Raw genomic sequence first — 21,336 nt, 5'->3', positions numbered from 1 at the left:
TAGCTCGGTCTTTGTGTTACTTTCACCTCTCTAAGTCCTCATCAGTAAAACAAATGTACTTAACTTAGAGGGCTCTTAGGAAGACTGAGATAAGATACGTAAAGGTGCTTTCTTTAATCGGTGCCCAGCCCACAGTAAGCATTCTATAAATGTAAACTGTCATTATCATTATTGTTACTGATTAAAGCGTGCTGACCTTACCAGCAGCTAGTGGCTGACCACAGCTCTGTGGAGCAATGGAAAACTTCCTAATACCCTGAGTAGAAAGGCGCGACACCACAGAGCGGCCGGGTCTCGCTCCACGTTCCAGCACCAAAAACCCCCAACCTCAGCCAACTGTTTCCCAAACCGCGGAAGAAGTACCGGGTCGCTCTAGCAACGTTGTCCTCCAGCTCTCGGTGGTGTGAGGCCTTGCGCTTGCGCAGTGGGTGAGCGGCGCGCGCGGGCCGGTCTGGCGGGCGAGGCGCGGCTGCGCGCTGGGAGGTGCGGCCGGGTGGCCCCTATCTTCGCAGGTAACCGCGCGCGGGCCGGCGCCGGGGAAGGAGGGAGGAGTCCGTCACGCTTCGGGCTCGGGCTGGGGAGGCCGCCTTCGCGCTCGCCAGGTCTTGGGTCCTCTACGGACTCTATCAGCTGGGGCTTCTCGGTTCCCGAAGTGCGATCGGGGCGCGCTCGGGCGGCCCACCCAGAGTCCCATCCTGGACCGCGTCCTACCCCCAGAGAGCGGACGAGGTGGCGGCGAAGCCTCGGTAGGACCGCCTTGGGCCTCACGCCGGTCCCCCTGCCTGAATAAGCCGAATCCCAGCGCATCCCAGGGGAGCTTTTGAAGAGGGAAGGAGCCCCAGTTTATGTTTACGAATTTAGCCCTCTCTAGTTTCGTGGTTAGAATAGAGGGTTCATCCCCAGGTTCTGGCTTTTGATTGCTAACTTCAGGGACAGGGGTCAGTATATCACAGAGCAGCCTATTTTCACTTTGGAGCGGACTAAGGTCTTCCTCATAGAACTTTCATTGTCTGGTGTTACTCAGAGGGACGCTAAGCCATTCCCAATTTGGAAGACAGCTGCCATCTACCCTCTCACACCCTTCTTTTGGGTTTATGCTTCCATGATCCTACACCTGGTCCTTAGGTGGCCTTCCATTTGAGGCCAGTCATTCTGGTAATTCTCTTCTGGATTCACTCCTATTTTCCAGATTCTCCCAAAACTGGGTTCCTAAAATACATTTGTAAGTAACACAGTTCTCAAGTCAGACAGACTTGAATTCTAATCCAGGGCTCTGCCAACTCAAGTATGTGACTTTGGGTAAGTCCCTTAACTTTTCTAAGCCTCAGTTTTCTCATCTGGAAATGGGGATAATCATATGTATCTCCAGGTGGTTGTCCAGATGAAAGGTGAAGAACATGAAATACTTAGAATACTACCTGGCACATAGTAAGCACTCAATTGATGTCAATTACTTTTTGAACAGAGAATTCCCAAAAGAAGCACAATTTTCTTAAAGTCAAATGCAAAACATAATAGCAATAAAACATTTTGATATAATCAAATTGATGGAACAATTTGATATAATCATTTTGGAAAGCAATGGTAATGTATGTCAGGAGCTTCAGAAATCTCAGTTACTTCATTTCACAAATGCACATCTGAAAATTTTCTCTGGGAATTAATCATAATGCAGAAAATATGCAGAAAGATGGTAATTATAGCATTATTTATAAAAGTGAAAACATTTAAACCTTTTTTAGTGGAAAATTTTAACACACACAAAAGTAGAATAGGTAAGTGAACCCCCATGTATTCATCATCCAACTTCAACAATGATCAATATTTTGCCTATCTTGTTTTTGTGAAAAATCTTAAACCTACGAAATGTCTGAAAATAGAACAGTTGAATAAACTGGGGTACATTTATTTAGAGTGCTATTAAGCTTTTAAAATAAGACAAAATTGTATTACAAAATAATACAGAATACATAGTATTATCACAACTATGACAATTCAAAAACTAATATCTAACCTGTGTAGAAAAAAAGACAGGAAGGAAGTACAGTAAAATATTAACGAGTTTCCCTTTGGTGGTGGGACTGTGGATGATTTCCTCCCCTTATATTTTTAGATATTTAACAAATATTTCATAAAAATCATGTACTGTTGTTATAACAAACAATGAACAAACAAAATCTAAAAATATTGCATCTGAACTAAGGACAGTAGAATATGCCAGAGCAGGTTCACTGTTACAGAGACTAAAGATGCTTTGACTTTCCTTGATCTATTTTTGCAGCCTACACTTACCTGAGCATTCTTCTCTGCCACCCTGTGCTAGTGCTTCATATTGAGCTCATATGATCCGCTAACACGTCCAGATCTTTAATCGGTCATCCTCTATGTGTAAGTGATTGGACTTTGAAATTTTATTCCCTTATTTTGACTAGTGTGTCCCCTCAGGATAGAGCAAGATTTCTGATGGTGATAGGATGGCTCTTTCCCATTTCTTCTTTTCTTTGTCCTGAGCAGGCATCTATCTCATACCTCATGCGTTTACACACTCTTACTAGAACAACCACTTCGAACAACTCAAGTGAGATAGTTTTGTTTTATCACAATATTTTTCTTGCTCAAATAGATTATAATGAGATCTGACCAAAAATCTATTCTGCTTTTGTTTGATGAACTAGATCCACTTTTTAAATTGACATAGTACATTTAAAAACAGTTAAGGAAAAAAAAAAATAAATAAATAAAAAAAAATAAAAACAGTTAAGGGAGGGGTCACCTTACAAGAAAATGTGTAAATGAGTTTTATTTCAAATTAGCTTGTGAAGAAACTTTGTTTCCTAGGTATGCAAAGAAGCCTTTTCACACAGATGTCCTTAGAGATAATATGGATCAGTCCGGAGTTCTCCTCTGGGTGAAAGCAGAACCCTTTATAGTGGGCGCCTTGCAGGTCCCCCCTCCATCCAAGTTCAGTCTTCACTATCTCAGGAAGATATCCACCTATGTGCGAACCCGGGCCACAGAGGGAGGTTACCCACGCCTGTCCTGGTCTACATGGAGGCACATTGCGTGCGGAAAGCTGCAGTTGGCTAAGGATCTGGCATGGCTTTACTTTGAAATATTTGATAGTCTTGCAGTGAAGACACCGAAGGAGCGCCTGGAATGGTCTGAGATTCTGTCCAACTGCATGTCTGAGGATGAAGTCGAAAAGCAAAGAAATCAGGTATGGATTTATGTGTACATGTACGTGTGTTTAATTACTTTGGGAAATAAACTATTTAAAATTTTTGTACTAGCTGTACAGTGTGCAGTAAGGTTTTAATGACCATGTGATGCCAAAGCACCATTTAAGTTTTAGCAGTTCCAGTTTGGCAATATTTAGTGAATTAGTCCTTACTTAGCAATCCTTATTCACTTATTTTTAAAGCAGTAATGTTATAGAAGCCCTGTAATTGGAAGAGGGAAATATTTTCATTGACATTAAAACTGTTGAGGTACATGAGTGTTTATGAACTGCTGACATGTTACAGTCCGAGCACCTGACTCTTTTTAAGTGAGCGTCTGCTATATGCTGAGATTCAAAGATGATTCGAACAGCAGCTCTGACCTCATGGAGCTCATAGACTAGTAGGAGAAGCTGGTGTGTAAAAAAGTGCTATTTAATAGACATTTCTCCAAAGAAGACATACAGATGGCTAACAGGCACGTGAAAAGATGCTCAACATCGCTAATTATTAGAGAAGTGCAAATCAAAACCACACTGAACTCTACTCAGTACTCTGTAATGACCTATATGGGAAAAGAATCTAAAAAAGAGTGGATATATGTATATGTATAACTGATTCACTGTGTTGTACAGCAGAAACTAACACAACAGTGTAAATCAACTATGCTCCAATAAAAAAGAAACCCACGTTGAGGTATTACCTCACACTGTTCAGAATGGCTATCATCAAAAAGTCTACAAATAATAAATGCTGGAGAGGGTGTAGAGAAGAGGTTACCCTCCTACACTGCTGGCGGGAATGTAAATTGGTGCAGCCACTATGGAAAACAGTATGGAGGTTCCTTAAAAAACTAAAAATAAAGCTACCATATGATCCTGCAATCCTACTCCTGGGCATATATCCAAAGAAAACTCTAATTTGAAAAGATGAATGCACCCCAATGTTCACAGCAGCGTGTTTACAATAGCCAAGACATGGAAGCAACCTAAGTGTCCATTAACAGATGAATGGATAAAGAAGATGTGATATATTTTGATATATATATGTGATATATATATGTATGTATATATATATATATATAATGGAATATTACTCAGCCTTAAAAAAGAATGAAATAATGCCATTTGCAGCAACATGGATGGACCTAAAGATGATCATACTAAGTGAAGTAAGACAGAGAAAGACAAATATTATATGATATCTCTTATATGTGGATCTAAAAAATAGTACAAATGAACTTATTTACAAAACCGAAACAGACTCACAGACATAGAAAACAAACTTGTGGTTACCAAAGGGGAAGAGGGGGAGTGATAATTTAGGAGTATGGGGTTAACAGATGCAAACTACCATATATAAGATAGATAAACAACAAGGATCTGCTGTATAGCACAGGGAACTATATTCAATATCTTGTAATACACTATAATGGAAAAGAATCAAAAAAAAGAATATAGATATATTACATATGTATATATGTATAACCTAATCACTTTGCTGTACACCTGAAGCTAACACAATATTGTAAATCGACTATAGTTTAAAAAATGCTATTTAATAGTATGGAATGTACAATAAAAGTATGCATAAAGTACAGAAATAGAATAGAGAAGAGAATGATTAATTCTGGTGATAAGGAAAGACTTCACAGAGAAAGTATATTAATCAGGGTAGGCTATTACAGTAACAGGTGATCCCAGCATTTTAGTGGCTTGGTGCAATAACAGTTTATTTCTTATTCATGTAGCAGTCCAACATAGGGCATCTGGTTGGATGAGTCTCTAGGCTGCTGTCATGTAAGCAATGACTCAGGGATCTAGCCATCTTCTGTCTTTTGGAGCCACTGTTATACTAGGTTAAAAGCAAACAAAAATGAAATTTCAGTGGCTTACAGTAACTAAGGTTTATTTCTTGCTTATTTTACATTTAGGCTGCACCTTAGCTATGGCTCTTTTCCAGGCTGTGGCTCTATGTGTCTGCCCATTTGGAGACTCAGGCTGAAGAAACAGCTTCTGTGTAGGTCATGTCTATTCTTGGGATAGAAGGGAAGAGCAACAGAACAGGAGAAAAGTCTTGATGCCTCTTAAAACTTTTGCTCAGATGTGACATAAACTACAACTACTTTTGTTCCATTGGCCAAAAGCTTTGTCACATGTCCATGCCTGAAATTAATAAGATGGGAGGTAAACTACCTCACAGGAGGCAGGGAAATCCCATGGCCATGGGAAGGGCCGTGTAAGCCTCTTGGAGGATGAGGAAGTGAACAATTGCAAATAAAATACAGTTTGCCACAGCCATTCCCACTAGGGCCTGAGTCCTTCACTTCCATTTCTTTGGGATAGTTTTCGGGAGGCTTAAAAGCGGTATATGTAAACCCACCCACATTCCATTGACTAACCCAGTTATGCCATATGTAACTTCAAAGGAGGCTGGGAAATGCCATCTAATTGTGTGCTCAGGAAGGAAAGGCATTTCGTTAGCATCTAGCCTGTCTCTACCACATGGTGTAATATCTAAACAAGGTTTTGGAGATTGAAAAAAAGTTTGGCAAGCAACCAGGAGGAGAAGGGCATTATAGTTTTCATTAATTAAACATTTATTGAGTGCCTACTATGTGCTAGGTACAGTAGTGGGTGCTGTATATACAGAGATGAATAAAACCTTCAAGAAGCTCCAATTTTTTTGAGTGCTTACTATGTACTAGTTTCTATGCTAGTTACTAGGAATATAAAAATGAAAAAGAGAAAGATCTTACAGTCTCATGGAGAGGCAGGTATATGAAGGAATAATGATAATATAACAAATAATTGTTAAATAGAAGTATGTATAAAATCAGGGAATTATGTTGAGTGAAAAGAGTCAATCCCAAGAGGTGACATACTATATGATCCCATTTATGTAACATTCTTGAAATGACAAAATTATGGAGATAGAGAACAGATCAGTGGTTAGGGGCTAAAGAAGGGGTGAGGTAGGGTGGGAAGTGGAGCCACTAGTATAATAGTGGCTCCAAAAGACAGAAGATGGCTAGATCCCTGAGTCATTGCTTAGATGACAGCAGCCTAGAGACTCGTCCAACCAGATGCCCTGTGTTGGACTGCCACATGAATAAAAGACTATAAAAGGGCAACATGAAGGAACCTTGCGTGGATGGAAGTGTTCTGTACCCTGACTGTATCCGTGTCAATACCCTGGCTGTGCTGTTGTATGATAGTTTTACAAGATGGGAAACTGGATAAAAAGTACATGGGATCTCTCTGTTCTTGCAGCTGCATGTGAAACTGCAGTTACCTCAAAAAGTTTAATTAAGAAAGTAAAAATTTTTTAAAATATATAGATTCATGAGGTTCCACACTGACAGCTGATTGAATTGGTAGGTTTAGGTGATCCTGAGAGTCCATGTTTTTAAGTTCCCTAGGCATACTGATTTTTAGCCATGTTGGGAGTCAGGGTGAATATAGCTGTAGTCCCAGATGTATTACTTCACTTTTTTGCCTCTCTTGTATGTGTATGGGAATGGGTATATGAGGATAATCATGAGCTTCAAATCCTGAGCTTCAAACCACACCCTTCTTCAAACAAGAAATAACCTAACATCTGTCAGACCAATAGTATTTTTCTTTTAAGTCAAACACCCTTTTAAGAATTTGATGAGAACCTGAGGCCTACTCCCCCACAAAATGCATATACACCAAAAAATTACGTACAATTTCAGGTGTTGCACTGATATCCTGAACTTTCTTGATAAGTTTGTGATCAGGTTAAACTAACCTCTGTGTCTTGATTAAATTTCCTTCTTCCTTTCTTTCATCTATTTGTTCATTCAGATTACTAAGGTTTTTTTTTTAACTGTAATTTTAAACTTCTGAAATAATATACTTTAAAAAAGTATGTACTTCATCCTTTCCACTTCATCAGTTTTGGGAGAGAATGACTATGGCCATAGATGCTACATAGCTTTCTGAGAAAGTAAGTGACTCCAGTTTAATTAGTTTTAGAAACTCCTACATCTGGGTATCAGAGACATACATATCCAATGCTAGCAACATTTCCACATTTGTCTTCTTAGGATCAGCACAAGGTTGTGAATTTCTTTTACTATATTTACTTAGTTACTATATCTAATAGTGGTTGATGTTGTTTTAAGACATGTGTTCATCATTTATTTTCTTCTTGGACAGCTTTCAGTGGACACCCTACGGTTTCTGCTCTTCTTATATATACAACAGTTAAACAAGGTCTCCCTGAGGACATCTTTGATTGGAGAAGAGTGGCCTAGTCCCAGACACAGATCTCAGTCTCCTGACCTGACTGAAAAATCCAGTTGTCATAATAAGGTACTGTTTAAATTATGATCTCTTTCTCTGAAAGGGACAATTTGTGAGGGAGACAGTTTGCCTTCATTAAAAATTACTTTGAATTACTTATATAAGCCAGAGATTTGTTGGCTTGATTTGTTTTGTTTTTTCTTTCTTTTCCTAATTATAAAACAAAATCAATATGTGCAGTCTTAATCAAGATAGAGAACTGATTTCAGTTCCTTCAACGACACAAAAATCACTTAGATAATTTTCAGGCAAATCGTTCACTCTTCTCTTACTAGCATTCCCATTTTTGCAAATGTTAATGAATTTGATTTAGCATGATTGTAGGCAACTCAGTTAACTTCTCTAGCTTGGCTTCTTTTCTCTAAATGGAGATGATAATGCCTATTTCTGAATGGCTGTGAGAATTCAGTAATATATAGCACAAGACTTGTTGTATCGTAAGCACCAGTAAGTATATGGTGACTTTAGTTTGTGCTATTGCATGACCTCTCCCAGCAACTGATTGGACCAGGGATGGACACTTGACTAGCATAACCCATTCCTAGGTATGTATTTGAAATTGGTCTGATTTGAAATGATGATCTGGCCCAATCAGTACCCCAGGGATTGAAGAAATTACCCAGTTGGTGATAGGTATTTGCTGGTAGCTCATGTGGCATTGGGACCAGAATAACTACCACATCTGTGAGTGACCTGGAGTTATGAGGGATTAGCAACTCTGCGAAAAAGAAGAGAATGGAACAAACATGCAGAGAGACCTGAGAGAGAACCAGGTTCAAGATGGCTTTCCAGTTCCAGTTCTGATGAGGTCTCCCTGTACTTCAGTTTGGGAGATGACTGTATGTCCCTACAGTAGAATCTCCTTTCACTTGAATTATCTTGTATTCCCCGTTCCAGTGAAAGTTACCACCAGCCACCCATGCTCTCTCTATCACCACCCATACCTAGTTAGTTGTCAAGTCTTACTGATTCTGCCTTCAAAATAACTCTTTAAAATTTTGTCCTTTTTTTGGGAATTCCCTGGCGGTCCAGTGGTTGGGACTCGGTGCTCTCACTGCCGGGGACCTGGGTTCAATCCCCGGTCAGGGAACTAAGATCCTGCAAGCCTCAAGGTGCAGCCAAAAAAAAATTATCCTTCTTCTTCCGCTATATAGGCCCTAATGTCATTTTTCTTTTTTTTTTTTGCTTTGATTTCTATAATTAGATCCTACTTGGTCACCCTGCTTTTAATCTATAGCCCACCTACTACACTGGACTTTCTAAAATACAGATCCGTTGTATCCATCTCCTGTCAGAACTCCATCAGTGAATTCTCATTGTCACTGTTGTTTTCATCTTGTACTGTTTGGAGCCTTCTTAGGCCTACTTACCGTGGGGGAGGGAGATGCAGCAAGAGGGAGGAAGAGCAGGTGAGGCTGTGGACAGCTCTGCTTTGAAATGCTCTTTGGCGTCCAGATGAGAGTTTATTAAAGAGAAAAATGGTATAGCTATTTACGAAATAGTTTATTTTGTCTCTGGCATACAAAATAAAGTCCAGATATCTTAGTATTTCATACAGAGCCTTTCGTGAATGGTCCCTGCCTACCATTTTACCTTTACCTGCCACTTACCAGCATGCTCCCTGCACCCACCTACACCCCACCCAGAACTTCCATTTCTCTGAACACAGCAGGTGATTTTACTCCTATGGGCCTTTGGTTGCTGTTCCCTAGGCCTAGAATGCTTTTTCCCCTGATCTGTTTGCATAACTACCGGCATCAATCAAGAATCTACTCAAACAGCGCTCCACTAAGATTTGTTTTCCCCAAATGGAGTTCTTTGTTCTTTTCATGCTCATAGAACATCTTACAGATCTCTGCTATAGGTCTCATCCCATTGTGTTATAGTTATTTGTTTATATTGTCATTTCACTACATAGTTGCTGAATTCCTTGAGGACAGGAACTATGTCTTATTTAGTTTGCATAATTCATCACTTAACACTGCTCATATCACATATCTGTCAAATGAATAAGCCAAGTTATTGGTACGTCTGCCAACTCAAAGCTTATTCCCAAGGTTATAACTTCTCTTTTTTTTTAATTTATTTATTTTATTTATATTTATTTTTGGCTGCGTTGGGTCTCGTCGCTGCGCACAGGCTTTCTCTAGTTGCGGCGAGCGGGGCTACTCTTCATTGCTGTGCGTGGGCTTCTCATTGTGGTGGCTTCTCTTATTGCGGAGCACAGGCTCTAGGCACACGAGCTTCAGTAGTTGCAGCACGCAGGCTCAGTAGTTGTGGCTCACGGGCTCTAGAGCGCAGGCTCAGTAGTTGTGATGCACAGGCTTAGTTGCTTCACGGCATGTGGGATCTTCCCGGACCAGGGCTCGAACCCGTGTCCCCTGCATTGGCAGGCGGATTCTTAACCACTGCGCCACCAGGGAAGCCCCCAAGGTTATAACTTCTCTTAAATCTGGTTACTGTAAGATCAGTTGCCTTGTTTCATTAGATTTTGAAATTCCTTCTGTAATTTGAGAAGGTAAATTAAAAAGAAACCTAGTGCTTCATGAAATGAATGTCTGAGGCTGTTATTTTTATGTTTGATCTGAAACTTTTAGACTATTTAATACTAGCGGTGTGACCTTGGGCAAGTTTCTTAACCTTTTTGTGTCTCCATTTCTTCATCTGTAGAATGGGCATGGTAATAGCATCTATCCTAAGACTGTTGCTAGTTTTAAATATGTTAAATTTTGTATAACAGTGCTTGGCACACACTGAGGGTTAGCTACTAGTATTACTTCTGAATTATCTAAGGTAGAGAGAGAATCTGTTTATACCTATTACGTGCACAGAAAATCTTTATAAGGTTTATATAGCCACTTTAAATGCTTTTGGGAGGATGAGGCAAAGTATAAATACAAAATAATTAAAATATAAAAGTCTCAGTTCTTACTGTTCTGTTGAAACAATGAGTTTCAATCTCATTGTTCTGTTAAAAGTGCTTTCTTTTGATATTTTTTAGAACTGGAATGATTACAGTCACCAAGCTTTTGTCTGTGATCATCTGTCAGATCTCCTTGAACTGCTTGTAGATCCAGAACAACTCACTGCATCATTTCATTCGACCCATAGTAGTCTAGTCTCTCGAGAAGCTGTTGTAGCACTCAGCTTTCTTATTGAAGGTACAGTAAGTGGAGCCAGGAAGATATATCCACTTTATGAACTGGCACTGTGGCAACCACTGCATGCAGAAAGTGGCTTCTCAAAGACCTCTAAGGCCTTTTCTTTCTACAAGCTGGAAGCCTGGTTGAGAGCCTGTTTAACTGGGAATCCATTTGGTACATCTGCTTGCCTCAAGTCTGGGAAGAAATTGGCTTGGGCTCACCAAGGTATTTATTAATATTTTAATCTATATTAAATTGAATGACAGGTTAAGGAACCTAGTGTTTTCTGATGTATTAATGATCACATGTCTTTTGTGGAAGACCTAAAAAATATTGCTACTATGAAACAGAAAAAGGGAACATCTCTTTTGTATATGACTTTTTCTCAAGGCTGCCACAGTCTGAGAGAGTTGATTTATTAGTCCAGGTTATTTTGGTTGCAGTTAGTAGAAACTCCAACTTCGGTCGGTCCTTTTCTTTGCTCTGCTCTTCTCTTTTCTGACTCTTTTTCCCTTCTCACTCTCATATGCTCATTTGCTTGAAGCTTTCCTATTTTCTATGCACCTTACCAGAAACTGGCCATTCCATAGTTACAACCTCATAGCGTTGGTGTAAAGTTGAGGCTCTTTTTTAGCTACACAGACACAAGCAGACTAGCTATTTCTAAATTGGAAATTTAAATTCATAGTAGAGAGAATTACGCTTTGGTTGCAAATGTTTCTATTCCTGATACAGTCCAGTGATGGCTAAAGGGACAGGTTCAGGTACTGTATGACTTCTTCGGGCCCAAGTATAAGTTTTAAGAGAAGAGGGGCCCAGATAGAAGTTTAAAGAGAAGTAGGTACCTGTATTAAGGCCAAGGAAAATTAATGGGAAAAAACTAGAATATACTTCCACAATCTCTGAGTTTCAAAGGTAAAGAAAAAATAGTTTCCGTGCAAATGTAAAAAAAAAAAATCAGTTTCGTAGCAAATGTTTATAATTCTGAAAACCAGAAAATGGCTGAGCAACATCTACAGTGATCCAAGTATTTTATATGCAACCAAGCTATTGCTCTAGCGTGAGCTCAGATTCTCAGATATGTAAGGCTCCTACAAATATACAGGAGAGATACTACATAATTCTTGATGTTGGTAAAAGAATATAAGTAAGTTTTTAAATGTTGTTAGGGTAGGCACTGGAGGAAAAAGGACATCTGACCTTTTAGGATTATACAAAAACATGTTAGATAGTAGGATTACAAATAATTTTTATCTTGTTTTACTACTAGTATTTAAAATTTTTCTACAGTAGCCATATATTACTTTTCTAATAAAAGGAAAAAATAAGAATTGTTTTAAAAGAAGAATAGCATACTATGTGACCTCTCCACATTTGGCCAATTTTCTTTACAAGGGTATCCTGATGGTTTTCTGGGAAGTACAGTCTGAGAAGGCAATGATGTAATGGTGGGACTGTGTTAGGAGGTCAGCCTGCACAGATTTCTTGAGGGTGAGTTTGTGTTTAAGGCACCATGTTCGACAGGAAGATGTGCTCTCAGTTAGTAATGATCCTGGGAGTAAAGAGGTGAACCCAAATACAATTCATGGAATGATGTGGTAAGTAACTTAGGAGGGGTTCAGAATTAGTATTATGGCAATTTAAAGAGATTATTTAAGAGTTGTGATGATAAATTAAGGCTGGTTGGAGAAGATACTATTTGAGTTGGGCCAGCTCTGCTACTTACTAGCCATATGGCCTTAGGCACATTACTTAAGTTAAAGGGTAGATATGAAAAAATCTTAGATCTACAGGCAATGTTGAATGGATTGTAGGTTTAACCTTTTTTTTTAAAACAAAAAAATTTGAAATATTGCAAATATACAGAAAAGCACAGAGAATAATATAGCATACCCAACACCCAAATCTAACATTTTTTTAAACCTCACATGGGTCTAATTTTAGACATGTATACATGTAGACATGTGTAACCTCGTATGGTTGATTGTTTTTCTTTGAAACAATCTCATTTATATATATTTTTCTTAAATAGTTGAAGGGACGACCAAAAGAGCTAAGATTGCTTGTAATACTCACGTGGCCCCTAGGATGCACCGCCTGGTGGTGATGAGCCAGGTTTACAAGCAGACATTGGCCAAGAGCTCAGATACTCTGGTGGGGGCACATGTAAAGATTCATCGTTGCAACGAGACTTTTGTATATCTGCTGTCTCCCTTACGGTAAGCAGTCCTCATAGTGTTTTGATGTTGTGACGTTTTCTTTGGACCAGGATTTGTCCTTTTATTTGCCATCAGAGAATAATATTGTAGTCAGATATTTTTTATCATATTCTTATTCAGAGGAATTTACCTCATTTTTCAGATCTGTGACAATTGAGAAGTGCAGGAATAGCACCTTCATCCTGGGCCCTGTACAGACTGCTCTTCATCTCCACAGTTGTGACAATGTTAAAGTCATTGCTGTTTGCCATCGTCTGTCCATCTCTTCTACAACAGGTTGCATCTTTCACATTCTGACGCCTACACGCCCACTTATTCTGTCTGGGAACCAGAGAGTAACTTTTGCCCCCTTTCATACCCATTACCCAATGCTGGAGGACCACATGGCCAGGACTGGCCTTGCTACAGTGCCTAACTATTGGGATAATCCCATGATTGTGTGCAGAGAGAACAGCAGCACAAGTGTCTTCCGACTCTTAGCACCGTGTGAATTCTATGTGTTTATTATTCCCTTTGAAATGGAAGGGGACACAACAGAGATACCTGGGGGTCTTCCATCTGCATATCAGAAAGCACTGGGCCAAAGAGAGAAAAAGATACAGACCTGGCAGAAAACTGTGAAGGAGGCTCGTTTGACAAAGTGAGTGTTTTCTAAAAGTAGTAATTTGTCTTACGTAAAACTCCATGGGAAAGCAAATTAATCTGCACATGTTTATAATTGTGCTAAAGAAATCAGAAAGACATAGTGTATCTTTCACTAAAGTCAGTATTCCAGGCACAGTTTGGTTGGGGATGGGAGCAAGTGGATACTCAAGTATTAGACTCCTTTCTTTTAAGTAGCTTAAGTTTAACTGACAGATATAAGACTTAAATGAATGAAAGATCATATATAAGGTCAATCATAAATGGATTGGTTTTAGTTTTTAATTTACTTCTCTGCAGTATACTAGTGGTTCTCAAACTGCATTGTGCATCAGGATCATGCAAAGAGCTTGTTGAAAATACAGGTTTCCTGGCTCCACCACTCCACAGGCAGACTTGCAAGGGTGGACTCCTGGTCCATGCTGGTCCATGGACTAATGCCAGTTTTTGTCAGAGTTTTCCTAATCCATGGTAAAATGTGAAAAATAAATACAGTTTTAAAATAATGCTAAATTTAGTCAATTTAGAATACTGTCTTTTATTCTGAAATTACTTTTTACTTTGGGGGTACTAAAATATTTTATTTTTAATAACATGCTTGTGATAGTAGATGGTTATAGTTTATTATTCCACCACAAAATTTTATTTCAAGGGTTTTGATCTCTGAACTCTGGAAGCCAGGGACACGCTATATATAAACCATATGTAAAGATTCAGAAAACATCAGTGTGGGTGGTCAGAGATTTATGAAGAAAATAGAATTTGTGTTGGACCTTGAAAAATGAGCAGAGTTTGGAGAAGAAGTGAGGGTTGGGCAGAATACTTTTAACAGCACTAGAGGAGCAGATGTGGAAGCAGAAGCAGACTTCAGGTATCCTGGAAATCAGTTGCTGAAACAAGATTCTGGATATGGATAATGATATTTAAACTTGGATGGGTAGATTGAGCCAGATTATGTAGAATCTTGAATATCAGGCAATAAAGGTTAGATTTAAGTGGAATTAATTAATAGGAGCCATAAAAGGGTTTTGAACAATGGAATGAAAGCCATTTCATTTATTCGGGAACATTTATAGAATGCCTACAATATGCAAACCACTTTATTAGATGCTATGGCAGATTAAAAAATGTGATTGGCACATATGAAGATCCTCTGCTTAGATCTGAAAGAGGGAAGTCAGGGTGATATTACAATATTCTAGACTAAGAAACTGGACTAGAGTGGAGATGATGGGGGTGGAGACCAGCAATACTTTGACAGGAGGCTGGACTTGGTGCAAGATCTTGTAAAAAAGACAAGAAAATTAAAGATGACTCCAAAAATTGGAGCCCAGTTTAGAAACATTTGACCAGTTTTCTTCTGGACAGAATAACATGTACAACTTAAAAGTAGTGGATGTTCAGAATAAGTAATTATTGTCTATACAAGTATTTTGGTATTTAATTAAATGTTATTTGTTAGAGATATTAGGAGAGGAAACATAGTACTGAAAGATGGAGGGGTGCTTCTTCTACAGCATTGTCCATTTGGGAGCTGGAGCTGGTTTGAGAAAAGGGTATCAAGTTCTTTTGGAGGATATTTACATGAAATGTCCTATATTCTGATAATGTCTTGGTCCTTGAGACTTAGAAAAACTATTACTTTAATAATTGGATTCCATTTGCTTGGTATCAGTCTTTTTGTTTGTTGTTGTTTCTTCTGGTTGTCATTATCTTGGAAGATTAGCCATCCTAAAAATGTTTCTATTTCTGATGATCCAGAACTGTGATTTGATGTGTAAGTAAAAATGCTTATTTTAATTAGATGTCTTGGTTTTATTAGATGTTAAAATTAGTGTTGTTCTTTGGATAGCTGTGTCTATATTGTAGTGGAAAGTACTCTGACTCAGGAATTAGTACAGATCGTGCCACTTATGGTGTGACATTGAATGTGTCATCTGACCTGTCTGGCTCTTAGCTATATCATATATAAAGTATATTTTCTACCTGATGAGATTGATATAAAAGTTTAATAAGATAACTTATAGTAACGATGTGTGTGTAAGACACTGTAGTGGTGTGTGCTGTACCGTGTATAGGCACCCTGCTTAGTGATGAGTTTGTGAGACACATCTTCTGGGTGAGATTGTTTACCCACAATATCTGAGACCTGCCCTGTTAGAATTAGCTTCATTGTAAGAGAAATTGTTGAAAAAAGACTTGATCCAGCCATGGTATTTTCTGGATGCATTCTTGTGGCATATGGATTAAGGAAGCAGGTATATAATATATAATTACATAGTTGCATTTAGGTTCTTTAAAACAGTTGCTACCTGCCAAAAATATAAACATCAGTAACAGTCACAACTCATGCTTTACCTGGGAATCCACTGTAGTAATACTGCTGTTATCTGTTACAAACATTCCACCTGGTTTGTATCTCGTGGATTGAGCCACCAGGATACTAATACTACAGATCAGTCATTCTCAATTTAGCAGAATAGTGCTGATGACCATAATAATAGGTAATATGTATTGAGCACTTACTGTGTGCCAAGTACTGTTCTAAGCACCGTCTATGTATTAACTCATTTATTCTTCCTAATAGTTCCCTATCACAGATGAGGAAACTGAGGAACCGAGAGATTTAAGTAATTTATCCAAAGTCACACAGGAGCCAGGATTCATACCTAGTCAGCCTGGTTCCAGAACCTGGGTTCTTAGTGTCTTTACTGTTTTCTGTGAACTATTGTCATATATAATATAATCATTATACCGATGTGATATAAAAATGGATCATTGGAAGAACGTTCTTTTAAAGCAATTCTGTTGTTTGGATGCTGCTAGTATTTAGATGGCTAGATTTTCTTACACATATGAAAAGCTTATACACATGTGTGGAATCTGGAATGTGGTAAGCATTTAATAAATATTGACTCTGAATCATAGCATATTCAAGTGATGAGATCCGTGATAACACTAGAAACCAGCAAAAGCATGCAATTTAACTTTGGGAACATGGGAAGACAGAAGAATTATTGAATAATTTGAAAAGAAACTGCCAACACGATCCTTTTAAAGTGATTAGATGATGTCATTTCCCTGCTCTGTCCCCTCTAATGGGTCCCCATCATACTTGGAATAAAATATAAAACCTTCACAGTACCTACCAGGCCCTTTCTGCCTCGTTTTCTGCCATTCTTTTCCTCATTCACTTCCCTCCCACCATATTACAGTGTTACTTAGTCATTGCCGTCCAGCCAAACACCACCAGGAACGTATCTGTAGAATAAAGTTGGATTTTATTACTCATTACAAGGAGGGAGAGAACTAGTTTCATCTCCATAAAAGCGTGTTTAAAAGAACTGATAATTGTATTTTGGCTGTGTTAGGTGATTTGAGGGAGGGGTGTAGGAAGCAAGGTTTTGTTGTGGGTTGGATGCAATCTGGAAGTGAGTGTAATTCTATGATTTGGTATTGTAATAATTTTTATATTACAGAGGAGAGGAATAAAGGGGCTAAAACTATAATTGTAAAGAAACAGCGGTCACTCATTAGCCAGGAAAGGGTGATGCTTGGTCATTTTTGTGGTGTGGACCACAAAATGGTTTTGTTTTTTGTCTGGACCTGACATATGATTATGGAATGAGTTTATTTTTGCCTTGATCTAGCATTGTCCCATAGTGGCCTTGTCTCCTGTTGGTGTGCTATGGGATTATTTACGTTCAACAGAAGAGCAGCAGGCCAGATCCCAGCTACACCTAGGCCTAGCTGATGGTGCCAAGCTAGCTCCTAGCTGTCAGGAGCTTTTCTTCTCTTGCTTATCCTGAACATGTTAAATATTCTCTCACTTTAGAGCCTTTGCACTTTTTGTTTCCTCTGCCTGGAATGTTCTCCAGATATTTATTTTGCTTAATCCATCACTTCATTCAGATCTCTGCTTACGTGTCATCTTAGGCTTCTGTCCATCCTTTTTCTACATTAGCATTCCAAATACTCTTGATTTCCCTATTCTGCTCTATTTTTCTCCAAGGCACTTATAACTACTTAAGTTCATATACATATTTATTTTATTTATTACCTATCTCCCCTACTAGAATATTCAGTCCACAAGGAGCACAGACTACATAGGTCACAATGTGAATGGCGCCCTCTAGAATCATGCAGTGCGAACCTGCCCGGACAGAGGCCATTTCTCTTCTCTTTACACATTTATCCTCATCAGTCAGAACACTACCCAGCATCACTTGGTCCTCAGTAAATATCTGTTGAGTGAATAACCACAGTAGAACAAAATATATAATTACTGATAAGTTTTTACAAAGAGGGAATTGTATCTGACCAATCTTTTTTTTGGTGGTGGTGGTGGTGATGATTCAGTGTATAGAGCTGAACAGAGCAGTTATTCAGAGAGAACAAATGGATAACTAGAAATAATTTAACATTTATCCCATTGAAGTATTTTATAATCACTTGAAGTAAAAATAATATGAATTAGTATTGCTACATTCTTTTTGCAATTTTAGGGATCAAAGGAAGCAGTTCCAGGTACTTGTGGAAAACAAGTTTTATGAGTGGTTGATTAATACAGGACATCGTCAGCAGCTGGACAGTCTTGTGCCCCCTGCAGCAGGCTCCAAACAAGCAGCAGGATAAGACTTCCTCATCAAAACACTGGTAGGCATTTATAATGGAGAGCACTTAACACAAATTATTTGGGGGAGATCTTACAAGCATACCAAAAAAACACACAGAGTATTATGTTACCAACTATTGCTGATTTTTTCCACCGCTCCCACAAGCATATACAGATTTTTACATATCCATATATACTACATTTTATAGTGAGAAGGCCAAGCAAAATATTCAAGTGGAGCCTGTAGAGTTATAGGCAAATATAATAGCCAAATTTGTCTTTTTTGTCTCTTGCCTGGCACAAGTTGTACCATCCACAGCTGTTCTGTACTTCCCCATATATGGTTTTTAGTCTTACCCTTTCTGACACATTTTTCCTCTTTCCCATAATCCCACACATAAATCAATTAATAAATTAGCTAATCTTTGTTAATTGTACATATGGGCATTAATAAATTACCAGAATTAATCCAAATGAAGATTTGAATACTAAACTCTAGGAGACCTACAGATTCAATAGAAGAGAACATGGATACAGGCAAATTTATTGGAAGTTATTTAATCCAAATACATAGTATTCCTTTTTTTTTAATAGAAGTTAGCTTATTTTGCTATTTTAAAGTATCTTTAGAGACTAACAATAGAAAAACACAAAGGACATAAATAGGTAGTTCACAGAAAGATACTTACAAACACAAAGGTGCTCACTTTCACTTAAAATTAAAGAAATGTAAGATACTATTTTTCATCTATCACACTGGCAAGGATCAAAAACATAGTATACAACACTGATAAGACATTTCACTTACCACTGGGGAAAGTGTAAATTTGTGCAACCTTTTTGGAGGATAGTTTGACAAAATCAGAATTAAAAATGCACACATTCTTTGACTTTGCAATTTCACTTCTTAGATTTATCTTACAGATACATTCATGAATGTAAAGATCTGTTTAAAAGAGATGTTCAGAAACTAACACAACATTGTAAAACAACTATACTCCAATAAAAAATAAATAAGTACATACATACATACATATAAAAGAGATGTTCATTTCAGCATTGTTTGAAATAGCTGTGGGCTGGAAACCAGCCAAATGCTCCCCATTAGAGGGCAGGTGCCTAATAATGAACTGATTCATCCATGCCACGGAATGCGTCTTTGAAAGGAATGAAGCACACCTGCATGTGCTGATCCTGAATGACCTCTAGGGGGTGACGGTGAAAGCTGGCAGGGGGCGTAAAATGTTGCCTCATGTGTTTGAAAAAAGGAAAGGGATAAATCACACACATTTTTATGCTAGTTATATGCCTTAAAAATTTCTGAAAGGATATAAAGAAATTGTTAGCAGTGTTTGTCTTTGAGGAATGAGACTGGGTGTCTAGGGTAGGAGAAAACTTACTCTTAATTTTAATTGAGATATTCACATACCATAAACTTCACTTTTTTAAAGTGAAGAATTCAGCAGCTTTGATTATATTCACAAGTTTGTACAATCATCACCATTTAACAAATCCAGAACATTTTCATCACCCTAAAAATAAAGCCCGTATACATTGACCGTCACTCCCAATTCCTCCAACTCCCCATATCTCCTCTGCCGCCTGGTCCCTGGCAACCTCTAACCTACTGTTTGTCGCTTGAGTTGTCAGTTCTGGACATCTCATATAAATGGAATCATACAACATGTGGTCTTTGTGTCTGCCGTCTTTCACTTAGCATAATGTTTTCAAGGTTCATCTATGTTGTAGCATGTGTCAGTACATCATTCCTTTTTATGGTTGGATACTATTCCATTGTACGGATATACCGCACTTTATTTGTTCATCAGTTGATGGACATTTGAGTTGCTTCCACTTGTTAGCTATTGTGAATAATGCTGCTATATGTACTTTCGTGTACAAATTTTTGTGTAGAGATGTTTTTATTTCTCTTCAGTATACTATGCAGAGGATTAGAATTGCAAGATCATATGTTTAACTTTTTGAGGAACTGCTGAACTGTTTTCCAAAGCTGCGTAAACTTATTCTTTATTGTTTATACATTGTTTACATTTTCAAAGTGTGTATTACTTTTTATAAAAAAAGAATTTTACAATATTTAGTTAATAAATACTGAGATTAAGAATTGGAAATCTGTTGAAGATTATACAAAGGAAATGGGAACTATAAGAGGATAAGATCTTACTTTAGACTAACCCCACAGCCTGCTACTTTATGTCTATGTATGAATTTCGTTTCTTCTATTATGAACTAATGTGACCCTCAGAAAAAAGGAATGTAATTAACTTTTAACTTCACATATTTTATCACTCTAAATTATCATCTGACCGATTTATGTGATTTTATGAAAAGGATTTTTTCCTGTTTTTACACGAAGGTGATAGAAAGTTAGTTTTTTTGTTTTGTTTTGTTTTTTTCATATTCAGGGCCCTGGAAACATGAAGATGAATGCAAGATGGTGCACATGTTGAAACTAAACTGGGAAGGTGCTCTTGCTGCTTAAGAGACTTTGGGGATTTTTCTTCCTATAGAAGACCTTTCCTTAAGTTTCCTTCCAATGTCATTTGCTACTGTTTACATTGAATTTTAGCTAAACTTCTATTATATAAACATATAGTTTATAGAACATCAGAAGGCTCATTTTGTGATGCTAAAATGAAAAAGTTGATGAAGGCATTGTATATATGTTAATATTAAAGTGATTGAGCATAGGTTTTATAGTTCTTTGTAACTATTTAAAAGGAAATTACTACTCCTTTTAGAAAAGAATTGGAATGAAAGTATGATTTTTGGAGTATAAATATAGCAGGAAAGATTTTATACAAAGATATTTTAGTCCTTAAAGTATGCAACAATGAAATTGTATAAAATCTTTATTTTTCATTTCACTTTCTGCTTCAAATTTTCAATAAACAAACTCTAAAAAGTAATCTTCTCCTTTCAATAAAAAGATAAAGCTTTACTTTTAATTTTAGAAAAGATTTCCAATGTCATTCTGTGATGTTATATCAAAATAAAGTTTACATTTGATGGGAAAGCTATGTTCTTTAAGATAAAGAAAACAGTTACCAGTTTAATGAATCTGATTGCTGATAAACATTGTTTCATATGCTCTTTGGCCATTTAGTTAGTAATTATATCTAAAAGCGCGTGATCTCTTATTTCTAA

The 21,336-nt window shown here is 37.7% G+C and overlaps 1 protein-coding gene across 9 annotated transcripts; it reads left to right on the top strand.

Moving 5' to 3' along the window:
- The first annotated feature begins 435 nt into the window (after window positions 1-435).
- TBCCD1 (TBCC domain containing 1) lies at window positions 436-21,034 on the top strand. Of its 9 annotated transcripts, none has more exons than XM_059920729.1 (10): window positions 466-512; window positions 1,190-1,299; window positions 2,282-2,388; window positions 2,839-3,217; window positions 7,403-7,558; window positions 10,551-10,917; window positions 12,725-12,911; window positions 13,054-13,551; window positions 18,059-18,209; window positions 20,595-21,034. In XM_059920729.1, exons 4-9 carry the CDS (start codon window positions 2,882-2,884, stop codon window positions 18,186-18,188), a joined length of 1,674 nt encoding a protein of 557 aa, XP_059776712.1. In that variant the 5' UTR covers window positions 466-512; window positions 1,190-1,299; window positions 2,282-2,388; window positions 2,839-2,881; the 3' UTR covers window positions 18,189-18,209; window positions 20,595-21,034. The 9 variants fall into 9 exon arrangements, with proteins under 9 accessions (XP_059776719.1, XP_059776720.1, XP_059776714.1 ...); XM_059920730.1 differs by lacking the exon at window positions 466-512 and adding an exon at window positions 537-746; XM_059920731.1 differs by lacking the exon at window positions 1,190-1,299 and having other exon boundaries at window positions 460-512.
- The last annotated feature ends 302 nt before the right edge of the window (window positions 21,035-21,336 follow it).

This window comes from Balaenoptera ricei, chromosome 4 (assembly GCF_028023285.1).
Source record: "Balaenoptera ricei isolate mBalRic1 chromosome 4, mBalRic1.hap2, whole genome shotgun sequence".
Taxonomy (NCBI): domain Eukaryota; kingdom Metazoa; phylum Chordata; class Mammalia; order Artiodactyla; family Balaenopteridae; genus Balaenoptera; species Balaenoptera ricei.
This window is presented reverse-complemented; position numbering and strand designations above follow the sequence as displayed.

What these genes read in the sequence shown, in the direction of transcription:
- TBCCD1 (XM_059920737.1), top strand. Translation starts at nt 2,882, where the DNA reads ATGGATCAGTCCGGAGTTCTCCTCTGGGTGAAAGCAGAACCCTTTATA. An exon ending in AATCCAGTTGTCATAATAAG is followed by an intron (nt 7,559 to 10,550) that starts GTACTGTTTAAA and finishes GATATTTTTTAG; the next exon opens with AACTGGAATGATTACAGTCA. An exon ending in ATTGGCTTGGGCTCACCAAG is followed by an intron (nt 10,918 to 12,724) that starts GTATTTATTAAT and finishes TTTCTTAAATAG; the next exon opens with TTGAAGGGACGACCAAAAGA.